Source organism: Falco peregrinus, chromosome 2, assembly GCF_023634155.1.
Source record: "Falco peregrinus isolate bFalPer1 chromosome 2, bFalPer1.pri, whole genome shotgun sequence".
Taxonomy (NCBI): domain Eukaryota; kingdom Metazoa; phylum Chordata; class Aves; order Falconiformes; family Falconidae; genus Falco; species Falco peregrinus.
The window spans coordinates 34,001,419-34,019,956 of NC_073722.1; the positions used below are offsets into that span (position 1 = coordinate 34,001,419).

The 18,538-nt window shown below is 36.8% G+C and overlaps 1 protein-coding gene across 17 annotated transcripts in view; it reads right to left on the bottom strand.

Moving 5' to 3' along the window:
• The window catches only part of SLIT2 (slit guidance ligand 2), a 266,644-nt gene that overhangs the window by 237,415 nt on the left and 10,691 nt on the right, over nucleotides 1-18,538 (bottom strand). For all 17 annotated transcript variants that reach the window (XR_008746100.1, XM_055797553.1, XM_055797550.1 and 14 more), the window contains exon 4: nucleotides 7,787-7,858. Coding sequence is in view for 16 of the 17 variants with exons in the window: in XM_055797553.1 (XP_055653528.1) it covers nucleotides 7,787-7,858 (72 nt within the window). In the remaining variant the exon portion in view is untranslated. The remainder of the gene's footprint in view (nucleotides 1-7,786; nucleotides 7,859-18,538) is intronic.

Here is an 18,538-nt window from a genome sequence, read left to right on the forward strand (position 1 = left end):
AACGCTGTGTGAGTAACTTTAGAGAAGCTTTAGCACAAACTCAATGCATTTAAAATGCTATATAAATCAACATTGAGGATGAAGGGTCAACAGGGGTTAAACTGTCTGTCCTTCTTGACTACATTCATAAATGTCTTTTCTAGCTGTACTTATAGAAGCAACTGCAGCGTAACTTGGATATTAAAACCTCCAAGGAAACCAACAATAAAAGCTGCTAAGAATTTCACAAGGTTTTTTTTTTCTTAGGTGTTAATTAAATGATCATTTAACACTGAAATGTAAACACAACATTTTCATCTACTGACAGCACAGCCTATTATAAATCCAGGGTAATAAACGTCCTGGTGTTAATACTCTGAACCAAGTTCCCACAACACACTAAGATGCCTTGTCGTGTCTAAGGTTAAGCATCTAGACACAAAACAAAGATTGTGCCTACTCGACTTCCAGTTCAATTTTCCCATCGCCTAGTGACCTAGGTAACACTTTGAGCAATAAAGAATAAATTTAATTTCTCCAGCATTTTGTGAGGATTAGGAACAATTGTTGGCCTGCAATGACTTTTTATCCTTGGATTCTTTCTCTTCCAGAGCATTCCCCAAGTTCTAAAAGAAAATTCTGATGGTTTAAGACACAGAACAAACAGAACTTTAAATTAGGCTTTTTTCAATCAATTGGAACAGTTGGAGGGGAAGCAATCAACCTTTCTTTGGACTTTTCTCAGCTATTCAGTTACTTCAGGCTTTAATCTTCCACTTGCAGAAGAAACCTACCATCATAGGGACAAGCCTCTATACTTTCACATTTTCCCTTGGCTTGATTTATTCCTCTTTTTCTGTTCTTTTTTCAATCAAGATGACACGGCTGCACTTAAATGTCCACTCTGTGCAAGCCGAGACTTACAGATGTCCTCTTTATAATGTTTCACACGATGTTTCTGCACCACATAATAATGGCATTTCCTCCGACATACCTTTTTACTTTTCATTACTTCCTTCGCTGAGATTCAGTTTCCTACTTAACTCCTGCCTAAAAGGCTTCCTATATAACAATTTATCAAAGCTTTCAAGGTTAACCCTCCAGGAACAACCCAAGGACTGATTCAGATGGGACATGAATATGGTTACAGGTGACCCAAATCCAGCTTCTTTAATTTTCAGATTAAAAGGCAATTATCTTAGTTCTCTGCATTGACAACTATCATGTCATCAAAAATACAGAAGGTAATTATTTATGCTTGGGGCCAAACAGGTCAAGGTAACAAAGCCGTAATAGTGAAAGTAGATCTCTCAATTACTCTGAATACCACCACATTAACAAAGCTATGGCTTGAGTAATTATTCATATGATTCATGTTTTCACATTAGACTTATTTGAATACCAACAGCTAATAGCACAAAAATTTTTGAATACCACAAATATTTATGTTGGTGCAGAAGAATCGCCTTGAGACAGTTTTATTTGCTTTGTGTTTAACAATTTTCTAATTAAGGTTAAAAGTGACTATAAACTGTTTTGGAGTGTTTGTTCTAATGAAAAATCAATAGTTATAAGTACCCATACAGAGCTGTTTTGCTCAAATTAGTCAACTATATCACTTGGTAGTGCAGATTACATAAAGATTTAGTGATCTGCCCAGCAGCAGAATTGGCTTACAGCCCCAGAAGTCCATCCAATTTGCCATTTTTTCCCATAGCAAAGGAAATATTGCTCGTAAAAAATACACAAAATTATGGTTTTATTTAAAGAAATAAACACAAATTTAACTGCAATTTAAAGACAACTCCCAATTATCTCAAAATTAAAAATGCAAACATCCATCTTGACAGCCATTTAATAAAAATTTTAAAATTGGAAATTATTACTTCAAGTAACAACTTTTAACCTATTTCTGTACATTTGATACACCTTTTTTTTCCTTGCACAGCATCATGGCAGATACTGTGAAAATACAAAAGCAAGCATAGCTCAGGAAAAGAGTACAGCTTAAGAGATGCTTAAACAAAAGGGCAGGAAAAGTAATGTAATGAAGTTTGAAGTCCAATAATTGCCCAGAGTGATAATACTTTTTTTTTCCTGATTACATTTCAAAAGTTCCTTCTGGTTCCACCAACACTTCCACTCAGCTAGATCTAAGCCTGAATGTTTGCTGTTGCTAGGATATAACCACTGCAAGATGTACACCACATGCGTGTATATATATATATAATTCTTGGTTTTGTGCTCCAAAAAATGTATTACCTGATGAATTGTACAGGCTTTTGCAGCACTTCCAAAATACCTAACATAAGTCATCTTGCCATCTCTAACCCTACATAAGTAGGGCTTACCTCTGAAATAAAGTTACGTTGGTATTTTTGTTTTGCTCACTACCATGTAAAGGGTGACTGAGTTTTCAATTCTGAAACATTACAGCAGAGAACAAGAACTGAAGGTAGAAGCAGGTAGTGGCAGGAACAAGAGAAAAGATCCACACACAACTTAAGTTGCATACAGTATGCATGCTCCTAATTAACTTCTCTTTCTAGATTAAATATCTAGATGAAAGAAGCAACAGTCTTTATAATTGTCTTACAAGTTTATATCCTAGATTTTCCATATCAGAAATGAATGCCAGAGAACAGGCAAACCTAGCACGGAGTCAACATGGGTTTAGTCACTTTAGTTTCTTACTAAATGCAATTAATTCACCCTGAAAACATTCTAGACTGGGGCAGTAAGACTTGTATCAGTAACTGCACCAACACAGCAAAGCAATGATAATGATGTTTCCACATTGCAAGAAAGAGTAGTAATTACTTGTATTAAATTAGAGATTTATTTTTAATTACTGGCTTACAATACCACAAAGCCAAAACTCTACACTCATTTTATACATACACAATATGCAGTATCTCTTCATTAAATAGTAATTTTGAAAGACAGTTATTTTCCAAGAACTAGTCACTGTTCAAAAATAATGTTAATAAAATAATGCTAGGAATTAAAAACTAACTGGTATTAAAATTGATAAGTTTTTACCAGCTTTACTGTTCATGTGCCAATTAATTGTTTAAATAAAACAATTTAAACACTTTTTGTATTTTAACTAAACCACTGTGATAGAAAGAGCCACAAGCAGTCAAACCAGAACAGACACAACATATGGAAGATTTATTTGTTTCTATTTACCTCTAAAAGGGTAAGATTCAAATCTATCACCCCCCCAAAAAAAAATCAAGTTGCCTTGTATGCAGGCTGCTAGAATGACCCATACAAATCACAAAAACAGAAAGAAATTACTAAAAATAACTCAATACACTTTCCTGGGAAGGATATAGCAACAAGGTGGCTTCACAATTCACATTCCAATAAATCTTTGATTGTTGCACATCCAGCACACTTCTGCAACAAGGTGGAGCGCAGTGTAATGTTATTGCAGCAAATACAGCAGTGGAAACCTACCCACTACCCTTATCTGGCAGCGGTTCCTTTAACAGTCTGCTTGCAGAAGGAGAGAGATTCACTGATACTGCCTTTTGAAAAGGGGAAACTCATTCTTGCTCCTCATTGGATTTAACATCCAGAGCTACCTGTTTGCAGCTGGAATGAGATTTCAGAGGCTTTGGAATAACCAGCATTTTTCTAATGAGCTAATTTCTCTATTAGAGTTGTTAAAACTGATTCAGACTGAAGAAAAAAATCTTTTCTATGAAATTGTGACTACAGTCTCACTTGCCACCATTAGTGTTAAAAGGGGTAGGACAAAACCATAAATTAACCTCAAATGCAGCTATACCTTAACAAGACCAGCAGTAAAAATATTTTTCAAGTTGCTTTTTTAGCATCTCGCATACAGCACCTTTTAATCTTTTTTCTCATTCCCCTGACGCACTTCCCCCCACCCCCCTTGGCAAAGGCAAAACCAAAACAACGCTCAGCAAACTGTGCAAGTCACGGGTCCTCCTGCTGCAGTCGAGAGGCAGAGCCGCGAGCCGCCGGGAGAACTTTCCGCCCGCCGGCGCCCGCAGCCTTCCCCGCGCCGGGAGCGGGCGGCAGCGCTCGGGCAGCGGCCGGGTGAGTAACGATGCCGGGCCGGCCGGACAACGGTAACCCTGGCAACTGTAACCTGCAATTCCTGCCTAACCATTGTCGGATTTATTGTGGCAGAGGCCAAAGAGGCCAAGAGTAAAATGAAGCAGAGAACTATGGTGTCTGACACATCTAGTACCACACACTTTAATCATAGCTGGCAGAAATTAATTCAGGAGGAATTTTTGCAAGGGCCTCCCATGCAGCGTGTTTTGTTGTTGTTGTTGCTGCTGCTGGTTCTGGCCTAAGATGAATTTTTTCTGAAGGGTTTTTTTTTATGTTTTCATTATTAGCTGTTAGGAATTTTTTTTAAGTGACTAACAAACATGTCAGAGTGTTTATTAATCAGACAATATTAAGATTTTTTTCCTTTAGAGAAGAAACATTCACGGTGTCTGTCTTCTCAAGTACATACACTAGAAGGAAAACACATCTAATATCAGACCACATCCACTAGAAAAATTGTTTTTTCAAAGCTAATATTACTTTACTTATGCAACAAATATTGGTTAGTAAAGAAACAACCTTATTCCAAGCGCAAGACATGTATATTAAAAGGGACAAGCTTTCTGCATGGAATTCAATAGCCTTTTCATGCCACTGATTAATACAGGTATCTTAAAACTGAATTTTCAAACAGCTTTGGGTCCAGTACTTGGTATCCTGCAGCAAACAGCAATCAATGGACTGTGATCTAACCAGCCAAAGCAAGCAGTCAAAATCTATTTGCCTCAGACAAGCACTCACTGGGCTGTAGGAGTTCCCCATACTTAGGTAGCATCACCAATGCTAGATGAGTTAGTGTAACTGGGCATACAGGTTACCAAAAACAATGCATCCCCTTACTGCAGGAAAAGTACTTGTTGAACACTGACTTATATTACCCCAGGGGATTTACAACAGCACTTTAGCAGTATCAGATCAAAACAGAGCTTCATGTACATTGTGCTTTGAGAGATGCCTTGCAAAGTAAGATTAGTATACCCTACAGCGCTATTCATACTATTTTTAGCATTAACTACTTCCTACTGAAATATTTATGTCAAAACACCTTTGCAGATAACTCTTAATGGGAAAAATCAGTTTCTGCTTTGACTAAAATTACCCGTTTTAACTAGTGCCAGGAAGGCTGCTAAACTGGAAAGAAAGTAACCTGAAAAATAATTTGTTTAATTACCTTTGAAAATCAAGTGTCTTTAGACACAGAAAATAATGCACTGTCTCTTTTAAACTCTCAACCTATCACTTTCTTTTACTTACACTTCGCATCTGTCAACAAGTGCTTGTAATTTTATTACACTGTCCTGTAGTTTATGCAGAGTTGGTATTATTTTACAGAGTTCTGTTAATGGACTGGATAAATGGTAATGCTATTTAAACTAGTCTCCTGCTCCAGCAAACACAGCTGCAACTGTACTACTATTTCTAGGCAAACATCTTGACCTGAACACACAGTGCTCTCTCAACCCGTCCAAAGAGAAATTGGAGCAGACAGCAAAGGAAAAGCATAGCTGGCCGCTGGCGGCAACCAACTGTGTCTAATCATAATTCATATACAGTGTACCCTCTTTCTTTTATATTGCATTTAGGCTACACAACAAGCATGTGTGCTTCTTCACCTGGCATCTCATTTACAGCCAAGGGTCAAATGGTAATTACTATTCACAGAAGCTCAATAGTATGTTGAAAACTCACAGTACACACACTGTTTGATTAGCTGTTAAATGCCGAAAATAAATACTAAAACCAAAGCATATTATATATTATATTGATCATGTTTAGAGAACTAATACTCCTGATAAATACATTTATTTGGATGTAAATAGCTGTTAGCATATACAATGATAAATGTAGAAAACCAAATCATTTTATACTTTTCATAGTGATCAAGCTGCATATAATCTGAAAACTGACCACAAACATTTAACTAGCATCAATCCCTTTGTTGGCCTGACATTTTTTAATTATGAATTTACTGTTAAGCAACTGTAGATTTTCAGTATAGTACATATTTTCTTTTGAACATGAATACATTATAACCAGACATTCACTTTCATGGTCTGATCAACAATAACCCTTAGGCAGAGGAAATTTAATACTGTGAAGCCAGTGATCTCTTACTTTCCACCATATATGCTAGGAGCACTTGTGTGCTTTATGTCAAAGGACATTGTAGATTTAAGACTAGCATCTATCAACTGCACAATTCTGAATTAAATATGTTCAAGTATGATTTTGCCTGAAGTGTGCATCCATTTTTTGCCTCCAAATTATGGCTCATTTCTATTTTATATGAATTTAGATGACAACCATTACACTATAGGTAGAATAATAAAATGATCATAAATCCCTTTCATTTTCCTTCCTGACGGAAGTAATATCTTTATCATGGCTGATGGAAATTATAAAAATGACTCAATTATTAATACATAAAACTATGTTTGAATATATTATAGCAAGTAAAATATTTTTGTTCGTCTGAACAAAAGCCTTCAAGAGCTTCCTGGGCTAGTAATTTAACAACTCATTGCATCTACAGGGAATTTCTGGAAACAAAGCACACATCCAAAGGAAAGAAAAACACACAGAACTAAATGTTTACAGTAATAATAATTTTCCATTTTTCATTTTAATATTACTATAAGGAAAAAAACTATTATCTTACAATATTAGAACAGAAATCAACTCCCAAAAATAAAAGCTTCATTACACCATTTGTTCTCAAGAATATATCCATATACTAAAATGGAAACAAATTAGAGGAACCCCACCTTGACTCTCTTTTTCCCAAGTACACAAGAGGTGAAACTCAATAAAATCAGCAATATCAACAGCAGAAATCTCACCTGAAGCCTAAAGAAATGTGTCAAATGTGTATCTAATTAAGACAGGGCTGAATTTGTACAAACTTTTCTAAGCCTACTTAAGCATGTCATGTTGTATCCTTTCCATAATGTAACTTAAAGGTATCTTAAATTTTATTTTGTTACAATAACTGATCATATACATAAACACATAAATAGTTTCTAAATTTCATTCCGCGTTTTTACTGCAAGAGAAATAAGTGGATTCTTAAAAAGGCCCAGCGGGTCAAAACATTAATTTAAAAATAGTGCCAAGAACAAAACTTTATCAAACCAAAGAATACAATCAAAACAAAAACTCATTAAGCAATTCGATACAGTTTTTATTTAAGGTAAAACATCGCATTTTTTTATTCCCAGAGCTTAAGTTACTACCTTTGTCGTCTTTGTGAGGGGACATAGAACAGCCATCTCCACAGACCTACCATTCACCAATGCTATATTTTTTTTCTGGTCAAGTGTGTGCAGCCACAAAAAACAGAGTATCACAAAACCAAAGTGCTTATACAGTGCATTATCTCTGGTCAGAATCTGCACAGGCATTTTTTATTTCTTTTAACACAAAAGCCAAAAAAACAAGCAGAAAAAAAGGAAAACCGAAGTATTCTTTCAATAAAACTTCATTACAGAAGTGGCAATGAATGAAACAATATTTTGTTCCATACAACTATCAGTACCTAACCTAGATAAAAAAAATCTTGCAAAACAATCAAAGCACTCATCTTAAAACATCAATGTTCCCAGACACATTTTAGCCCTGTTTGAGGCAAAAGACAAAAAAAACTAAGGTAAGAAAGAACCACAGACCAAATCCAAATTTTCCAGAATAATAGTGAGTCATGCCTACTTACAGCCTGTATAACTTCGGCGTCCCCAGAAAGAGCAGTTCAGAAAGCAACTGGAGGTTATTTCTGTTTAGGCGCCTTCAGAAACAAAAAGAAAAAGTTGTGTTAAATTACAAGTGCTGCACCAATGCAATACAACCACTTTGAGCAGGCATCCCAGTGCTGTAACAAGCTGATTTTAAAGACCAGAAAGGTTATGCAAAGCTGGTCCATTAGCGGAGACATGGTCCAACAGTAAATTTACCATGGACTAATTACATTTTCTGGTTTCCCCCACAGACCACATTACCTATTTTATGAAAGATTTTGAATCTCTGTAATGTGAATCAATCACTAAGTCAGGACTCTCTCCTTCATAAACAACCAGAGAACTAAAAATACGAGGTCAGTGTAACTTCAATTCCCCACCAGCTCTGTGTTCCTCTTAGCATAACAAAGCAGATGAACCTTTTCATGGTCACAAAATGTCTAAGGGAACATGTATCAAATGCATACACTTAGTTAAGTAATGAGGTAATGTATCTAAAGATCCTTTATAACCTATTTAAGTAAAAAAACAAAAGGAACCTGTTACAGAAACCCTCATCAAATAAAAGTCAGAAAAATCAAAAAGTCCCAATTTATTTTTGGCATTACAGAGGTTTTCTTGCCTATGTTTTTTTTTTTTTCTCTTATAGTTGCAAAGGTACATCAGAAGGAAATAAAATAAAAAAACCCACCACACAAACAGCTGTAAATAAGACAGTACAAAAGAAAAATTGTGACTGAAATCTGGAAGGAGCCTATTTGTCTATGGAAGTTTCTCACTGAACATGCTGACCAGAGTCAAAACTGCTTAGTTTAAGGTGACAAGTTCAAAGTCCACCCTATTATAGCCATAGGCAACTGAGCAAGATAAATATATTGCATCTTCATGATCTTTTTTTAAACATACAATGCAGATCATTCTTTCTAATGTGTAGAAGTAACTGCCGTGGAGCGTACAGTCAAGAGTTCAAGCTCAAAACAAGTTTTTAGTTGTTTTTAAGCAACGCACCACACATGCCATCTGCCATTCAAGCAAAGCAACGTACTGAAAATACTGTTTTGTCCCATCATCCTTATCCCAAGTCCCAGTTTCTAATGCAGTGCTTCTCAATATAACAATTCAAGACATTCCTGTAGACCAGACTGCACAGTATTTTGTGAAATTTTATCCTTTACAGTGGTTACATTATGTATATCAGTAGACTGCTTGACTAAGACATGCCAGAAGGTGAAAAAAAGCTATTGGACAGCAGTTTTGCAAGGTTAAATTTTAAAATTTTATAAAGCTTCAGAATTTCTTGCTTGTTAGTCTTAGGGGTGAATTCAAACAAATAAGACTGTTTAGCCTTTCAGGGCTCATTTTTCATAAACAGTGTTCCCTCTAAAGGTCTTTCCAATTTAAAGGTTTTTCCATAAATCCCACTTAGATACACAGACACTCAAGATCCAGTTTTAGTTTTACATAGCTCCATGGTTTAGTACACTTAGTTATTGCTTCCTTAAAGCTCAATGTGACTACTGATGAAAGCAAAATAATCCAAGAAATATTCTTATGTATGCACAGCTTTGCTCCCACATCTCAAACCATAAGCAAACAGTCAGCTTTTTGAAATCTAGATATCCATAATTCTCCAGTTTTAATGTCAGGTTCCTTTGTTAGTCAAGCACCAAGAATCCTAATTTTAAGCAAAAGACATTTAAATCACACGTTTAGAAGATTACACAGACACTTGTCTGTGTATCTAAGTGGGATTTATGGAAAAACCTTTAAATTGGAAAGACCTTTAGAGGGAACACTGTTTATGAAAAATGAGCCCTGAAAGGCTAAACAGTCTTATTTGTTTGAATTCACCCCTAAGACTAACAAGCAAGAAATTCTGAAGCTTTATAAAATTTTAAAATTTAACCTTGCAAAACTGCTGTCCAATAGCTTTTTTTCACCTTCTGGCATGTCTTAGTCAAGCACCAAGAATCCTAATTTTAAGCAAAAGACATTTAAATCACACGTTTAGAAGATCAAAAGAATTTACAGTAAAAGAAAGAGATCCTAAAAAGAATGGACTACAGTACTGGGATAAATGATATGAGTGAAGATGCAGTTTAATAAGAAATAGGAAAAAAAAATGCTTAATCCAGCAACAAGAAATCTGAATTGTGATCTTAAAAGACATTTCAAAACCAGTAGAAAGAAAGTTTTAAATATAAAAGAAAGAGCTATAAAGAAGTTATGACTAGTGCAAAACACCTGGTTTGAACTTTGCTTAAAAAGAAAACCTTACCTACATAAAAACAAGAAAGTGATAGATTTCAGTGTTTGTGGACCTACTGCATTTTCAAAAGAAGGTCATTTAAAAACAGACATTTTCTTACCTTTAATAAACTTATGTATAGAAGTATATACTAAGAGCACAAATCTGAAGCAGTAGGAAGAAAATTGTTTCAAAGTTACATTTGTGATCAGAAGAGAATAATTTAAACATGGAATCCTTAGACATCAAATTTTAATAAATGGTTAAATAAAAAGCGAAAGGAAATTGATACATCCCTTTCCTTTGCTAAATAAATTTTTCATACTTAAAGAGTAAAGTGTGCAGGGTAAAGACTTTGGGAAGTTAGTCTCTAGTCAGAAGCTACTCAAGACCAAAATTTCTGTTGGTATTTAAGGACTCTGTTAGGTTCAGATGCTAGACAATAACGGTGAGCTGTATCTGAAGGGGGAATGAAATAACTTAGTATCTGTATTTTTGTAGAAGTCCTGTATAATACAAGCAAAAGACACTATAGTACAATGACAACCGACAAAGTTCTTCAGGCAGACTGCCTTTCACTAAATGCAACAGGCTTACACGGGCACACTTACCATCCCTTTACAATATTTCACAGGCAAAATACTTGTGCTAGTACCTAAACTTTGCATACAAGCAGTTAATTCCTTAGATCAGGAGTTTCTGTAACACCTGTAGCTCACATGGCCCACACAATTGAGTATACTGTTAACATACTGATGCATGTGCTGCTGTACAGACTTTAAAATCAAAGTTATAGACAATAAATGAAGTTCATGAATTGACTTAATAAATAGCACTACCCTCATGACTCAACAGTTTCTACCAAGCCATCTCAGCACTTAGAATTAGTGTTTCAACCTACATTGTTACTTGCCTTTCACAAAATTAAAACATTTGTTCTTTGAGCACTAAGGGAATTGAGGGAATGCACAAGTTAAATTGCTGATCTTTCATGAATCCTGTATTTTGTAGCATCTACTTTGAATAATTTCATCCCACTCATTGGAGTTTCTTTTAGAACTAAGATTTCTCTACCAAATATCTGGCCATTCCTTATCACCCGTGCCTAAGAATATCAACCCTTACTAATTTTTCACAGAGGCAATAATAGGAAATATGTTCTTTATCATACTTCAGAAAGAGGCTTCATCTACACTTTACATCTAACAAATCATAACAGATGCTTTCAAAGGGGTCAATTTGTTATTCCTCAGTTTCCTACACTATTTTATGAAATGGACTTCACTGAAATTATATTTTTCAAGATTATAATAGTTCTGGTTTTTAAAAAAATGCTATGAAATCACACAAGAGTGTGAAAAAGGATGCAGGACAAATCTGGAATACACAGACTAATAACACAGCACACAGTTTTCAGTTCAACAGTCACTATGAAGAGTTTTCAGTCTTTGAGACAGCCACACAAGGAGTCCAGAAAAGACAATCTTTTTAAAAATGCCACTAGTATGCAAGGTTCTCCAATGTTTCTACTTTTCCAGGTGATGTCATGCTTAATTTTGTCTGAAACAGTATTACTTATCCAGAACATACAGACATAAAAGGAACAAGACAGGCATGATCTCCTTTCTCCCCAGAGCTGAAACTTGAGGTAAGCAGAGATGGATCACAGAATCCGTAACTATAGATTTCAAAGAAGGAAAGCTACTGTAGAGTAAAAACCACCAGAAAAATTCCTCCACATTTTCTTTCAATGTGTGTTGACACAGCTACCTAGCAGGCAGTGTTTTCCCTGGGACATCAGAAATTTCAGTTGCGTCAACTGAGCTGCTCTCCCAGAGCTGGCATGAAGTTCAAATTGAAGCAATGAGGAAACAGTGATGAGATGTTCCTACTGCTACTGTTCAGTTTCCCCACTGAGATAGAAATATTTGTTTCTCTCAAACAAAGGTACAGATTAGTGGTACAACAGAAAAAGTATTGGAGAATCTCTTCTAACATTGCAATACCTTGGACTGTTAAGTTCCTTGGTAGTGGCCAGAAATAAATGGATGGGGGTCCAACATCACATAATTCTTTCATTTTAACAAACCTGAGGCACAGTTGCAAATAAAATAGATGTAGCTTTTTTCTGTTACTGAATGTGTCTTTAGGAAGGGATTGGGCAAACTGACAGACTGGTACAGGTAAATTCTTGAGCTCTTCACGATTAATTTAATCAAAGTCCATATACTACCTGAAGTACACAAAGTATTTAAAATACTTCAGCTTAAAGCTCCCAGAGCTCTGTCTTCTAAACACAGTAAAGACTAGAAAAGCATCTTTGAAGGGACACGATGGAAGGAATATACAGAAGGATCAATTTAAGGACAAAGAAGGAAAATCTTTGGCAGACAGGCAGGTGAAAATACTTTTTAAAGAAAGATCAATACCAATAGGCAGATAAAAAGTAGGTACAGACAAGCAATAGGTTACACTGTGAAGCAGACAACAGTAAGCTAAGCAAAAAAAATTGGCTTTGAGTTTCTGGTTCTAGAGAACAAGCTAGCTCTGCCAAAATGGGCGCATGTCTGGGTTTTACTAGTCTTCTGCATGCAGCCAGAGGATATGTAGAGGATGACATGAGTTAGAGGTAAACGGTGGAGAGAGCACATTACACTCCCAGGGACAGTTATCCTTAACCCACTGAAGCCTGGCCATGCCACCCATTCATTCTGATGTCTGTCCCAAGTTTTCATGCCACAGTAACTGTGATTCAGTATCAATCATGCATGGCAGAGGAAGGGAGAAGGAAAAACCCACCTTAATTACACTGTCTATAATGTAATGATCTGCAATTGCTATAATTCACAAGCTGATCTATATGTCCCAGGCTTGTTACAGCCTTCACTGTAACTTGCTTCTGATCCCATTGTAATCAACTACATACAGAGAAGCTGCATGAGACTCACAGCCTCTCTTGGCAGCTGAGTTGTTCCAGTGCTTGACTGTCCTCACTGTGAAGAAGTTTTGCCCTTATATCCAGTATCCAGTCATAACCTCTCATTTCAATTTATGGTTGTCTCATCACAGCAATGAGCCTGGCTTGAACTTTCTTATAACCACCTCACAGGTACTGGAAGGCTGCAATTTTGTCCCCCAAAGTAATCTCTTTCAGTGGGTTTTAGTTCAAGTTGATGCAATTCTAGCCATAGCCCCCCTAAAATAACAGAAGTCCTCAAAAATAACTTGAGAACTGACTGAAGTTAAGAGCTGTGCCAAGTAAATTATAAATCAGCTGTAGTCTTTAATTAGAAACAGCCTATCCCATTGGGTGCATAGAGACTGAGTGCCTTCCAAAGCTCTCTTTACAAAGCACAGATGCATCTTATTCTACCACTTTAGGAAGGACAGAACACTTCCAACTCACACAAAGTTAACAATAGCAGAAGTTATTATTTTTCATTCTTCCTTCAAAGTTAGCTGAAAGAAGTAAATACACTATCTGCACACAGTAACACACAGTACTGTATAGCTTAGAAATCATACTCTTCAAAGGAGCACATCTACACTTACTGTTTGTCAGCAAAGACATTACTATCAAACCCATCTAAAAATACCATGTAATATCTTTTCACTGAAGTTCGTTTGAAAAATATTCATAAACATTAAAGATACACATGTTTTCATTAAATTTAATTCTAAATGAAAGGACATGTCACTAAAACCATTGTGTGTTCATGTAACAGCACTTTCTACTCATGACGAATAAGCCCACCATGCTCCTCAAGTAGTTCCAATAGGTTACAGCGATATGCATCTGCTGGGAAGGTCTAGTATCAATTCAGGCTTTATGAGCCCTGGAAGTACAGAATAAACCTACAAAATTATCCAAGTATCTTAAAACAAAAAAACAGTACACAGAACCCAAATCATCTCCATGGACTGGTTTAACCATTAAGTCCTAAAAACCTGACCCTAGATATACAGGGTCAGAATAATAGACATCAGAATAAATGATGCCTATGTCCTCACCAGAGAATTTTTACATAAAAGCTCAACATAGGCTTACATCTGCAAAGGCGGCAAGCCTTATAGCAACACGTTTTTTGTAGGGAAGTAACATCTGCCAGAGGCAGAGAACATTTGCATCCATGCCATCCATGTGTCCAAGCCACAATCTACTGAACTTCAACACATCTGGCAACTGCTGACTGTGAATGTGAATTGCATGAACATGTCATCAAGTGAGAAGGCAGCCCAAGAACTAAGAGCTAAGCAAAAGACCGTGCCAGTTTTTCCATTAGGAATTCTCTGCAAAGACCTTCTCATCTCTAGTCAAAATATTCATAATTTCATTAAACCTAGCAATATCAAGTTTACTGACCACATGAATAGAAATTGGAATCTGAAAAGTTCAGGGCTCATCTGACAGCATTTGGGTGCCTAAGTCAAAATTTTCCTGAAGTCAAGAATCATTTAATGAAGGCTTCATTTTCTAGGCTAAATAGTGACTAGCTAAGAAAGATACCTAAGTTATTTTCAATTTAATCTCAAATACTGATTAGGTATTTGGTTTAGTACAACAATTTTCTGAAAGGAAGCAGAACAGACACTACTGCAAACTCAGTTTCTTGTGTAGGTAGTGGCAAAAGTTACTTTGCAAACTATAGTACTACATTGTACTAGATACTACTTGAACCCTAAAATATTTTCCGTTCTCCATTTTCTTTTCACACAGGGTTGATGGCAAGTCCACAAGTACCACATTCCTCCCCTACCCCAAACAATTCTCCATACATTATGCAGAACGCTATTTTGCACAGAGAATTGGGCATCTATACTCACTTTGCCTCTTTTAAGAATTTTTCCAATATAAGCAGAGCTAGGACAGGCTCTTTGTTTAGTTGAGTTGTGGCTTTTTTTCTTAGCACAAAAACAACAACAAAAAAAAAAAGAGAGAGAAACTAAGGCTGTTGTTTCCTGGAAAATTCTGTATTCCTTACTGTTTCAACAGCAAAGATAATTTTATAAATAGCTGGTCATTACTCTCACTAATTCTGCCTACGGCACTAAAAAAAAAGTGTAAGAGCAGCAAAAGCCAGGTGACTACAGGTTGGACAGACTCACCTCAATGCCTGGGAAGGTAACAGAGCAAAACAGAAGCTATTTCTAGACACAGTAAGGACAAGATGATGACTGGGAGTAGTCAGCATGGATTTACAAGTGAGAAAATCATGCCTGACCGGGCTTATAGCCTCCTACAGTGAATAAGGAATTGGCAGATGAGAAGGCGGCAGTGGATGGTGTTTGTGTTGACTTCAATAAAGCTCCTTACACTGTCACTCATAGCAGTTGTCCTCATAGACAAACTGATAAAGTACAGGCTATATAAGCAGACAGTGGAGTGGACTGAACATTTTCTGAAGTTCAAAGGGCTGTGATCAATGGCACAAAGTCCAGCTGGAGAACAGTCACTAGTGGTGTACCCCAGGGGTCAGTACTGGAGCCACTGCTGTTCAACATCTTTGTCCACACCCTGAAAGATGGGAGAGAGTGCACTCTCAGCATGTTTGAAGATGGTACAAAACTGGAAGGAATGACTGATGCACCAGGTGTGCGCACTGCCAGTTGGAGGAACCTGGGCAGGCTTGCAGAACTGGTCAAAAAGGAACTTCATGAATCTCAACAAAAGGGGAGTGCAAAGTCTTGCACCTGGGGAGGAATAACTCCCCAGCACACACCGGAGAACAACCAGCTGCAAACCAGCTTTACAGGGAAAAGCCTGGGGTCCTGGTAAACAAGAAATTAAACTGTAGCCAGCAATGTACCCTTGCAGCAAAGGCCAACAGCATCCTAAGCTGTATTAGGAAAAGTGTTGCCAGGTGGTCAAGGCAGGTGATTCTTCCCCTCTACTCCGTACTAGTGAGACATCTGGACAGCAGTGCCCATTGCTGGACTCCCCACTACAAGAGAGACACAGACATACTGAAGCAAGTCCAGAGAAGGGCCATGAAGATGATTAAGCAGACAGATTGAAGCACCTGTCACAGCAAGAGATTCTGAAAGAGCTGGACTGTTTTGCCTGGGGAGGAGAAGGCTCAGAGGGACCTCAATGTGTATAAATACATCATGTGTATAAATAAGTAATGCACTTCCTTCCCAAGTAAGGAAGACTGAACCAGACTCTTCTCAGGCATGCACAGTGAAAGGGCAAAAAGCAATGGACACAATTCAAAATATAGGAAATTACATTTAAGCATTAAAAAGTCTAAGACAACATAAAAGTAAAAGACAAAAAATTCTTTGACTATGAGGGTGGTCAAACAGTGGAACAGGTTGCTCAGAGATTCTCCATTGTTGCAGGCATTCAAAACCCGACTGGGAACAGCCCTCAGCCACCTGCTCTGATCAACATTGCATTAGTCAGTGGCACGGGTCTAGAGAATCCACAGAGGCTTCTTGAAACCTCCACAATCCTGTGAAGCTAATTCACTGGATTTTATTCTATAAAGTATACCACAAAGAAGGAAACAGAAGTAATAAAAGCTCCATAAAGTAATATAGAATCAAATGTCAGATGAAGCAAGGATGATCTGTGACACTACCTGGGACAACTTCCAAGGGAAAATAAAAGGCAAAGAATGAGGGGAGGGGAAGTTGATCTGTTAGATGGAATTTAGCTAGAGTTTGATCAGATTGTTTAGAAAGGCAAGAAAGGCCTGCAGATAGTCTAGATAGGCTTGTAAGTGTCTTTCTAGCACTGATCTACCACAGTAAGTCAGCCTCTCTTAAGCATTTTTCTGTAGCACCTGTACAGGCATCCTGCCAAATTAAAGTCTGAAAGGCTGGTGTGTCTCAAAAAAATACTGGAGACTTTGCCACATTTTTTTGATTATTAGTCTAGACTAATATTGAAAACAAACCAGCATGATGCACTACATACTACAAAGGAAAATAAAACATTTCTTCTGATGAAGTTTCAATCAGACTCTTCAGAGTAAATGAGATAATATAACAGTATGAGTCACTGAAGTGACAGCCATGCAGCCAGATCTCTCATACATTTTGGAGTTTAACTGTAAAATTCCAGATAGAAGCATGGCTTCTGCAGTTAAAATAAGGAGCATCTTAGATGTTCTTTTAAAATATGCTATCTTAAAATGTAATGACAACTTAATTTTCACCTGTGGCTATCTAACATTAAATCTGTGGTTTAAAAAAAAAAATATTAAACTGGCTTTGCAACAGATATATATGATTTTTACAAGGTAAAACTGAAATGTATAGCTTTAAGTTTAATATCAGTGCTCTACAGCACCAATTTAAAATAGCTTCCAAACACAAAATGCTATTTGAAACAAAAACATTGACACAACAGTTCTATAGAATCAGACTTGGTTTCAACATTTTGCAACAGTGCAAATTACCCATTTCAGGAGGAAGCAAGAAAGAACAGCATCCAGCAAACAATGTCACAAAGGATGAGCACAAAACAGATGTGGGAAAAATAAACAGCCTTCCTGCCCTGGAATTTGTAAAAAGGTCTGCAAAGAGCAAACAGGACTTCTCACTGCAATTTGACTTCTAGACCTATAAAAGGAGTCCCATGAGAAAAGACACTCAGATGAATAAAATACACTAAAAATAATAGCAACATTCACAAGGCTTTTAAAAGAACATTGCTCTTGGACTTAAAAGTTTTACCAAACATTCTGTAGTATTCTGCAATCAAAATATAGCCATAATCTGCTTTTTAAAATTCCCTTAGAACACTACATCTTTCTAAATACTGTCTTCAAAGACATCCTTTGTCTACTTCTGATTTAACAGGCATTTATAGAGAAGATATTTGAAGTTGCTTTGACAAAAGTCTGTTAATACAAAATAATTGCTGCAGTTTTGGGTTTTTTTTAAACTATAAATACCAGTACAGTGCCACAGTACAATTCATATAAGATGGTCTCACATTCCTTTGTTAAGTGATTAGCACCGCAGGCTTCATGGTCTCCTCCTTGTTCTAAAACAAGGAATGTGCTATGCATTGCCCTTAAACTATGTAGGATTAGCTAAGAGAAGGATTTTTCACATGTGATTAACAAGGAGTAACTGTTCAGCCCCTTTAGGGCTGTTCAAAAACATGTTCTCTACCTGAACTCTTCCACTACCTATCACACATGTGTGAAAGTATTAACCCTTCAAATGCTCATCTATTCAGACCGAAGCCAGACAGGTGATTAAATATCAATGCTTGAAGGGGCAGAAAATCAAAACATCAAGTAGCCTTAAAAAACAAGCACATGCACTAGTACCTAAGGTTGTAGGCAGTCCAACCTACACCTTCATGGCTGCAGTAGCCAGAAACTGTTCTGAATGCGCCCCAACTGAAAAATTAATTCTCAGGCTTCAGTAATGAACTTGCACATCAAATGAACACCAAGATCCAGCAAGAAAAGAAACTGGAGACTAACTTCTAGTTAAAAAGCTAAGAAACCATGCTAAGACC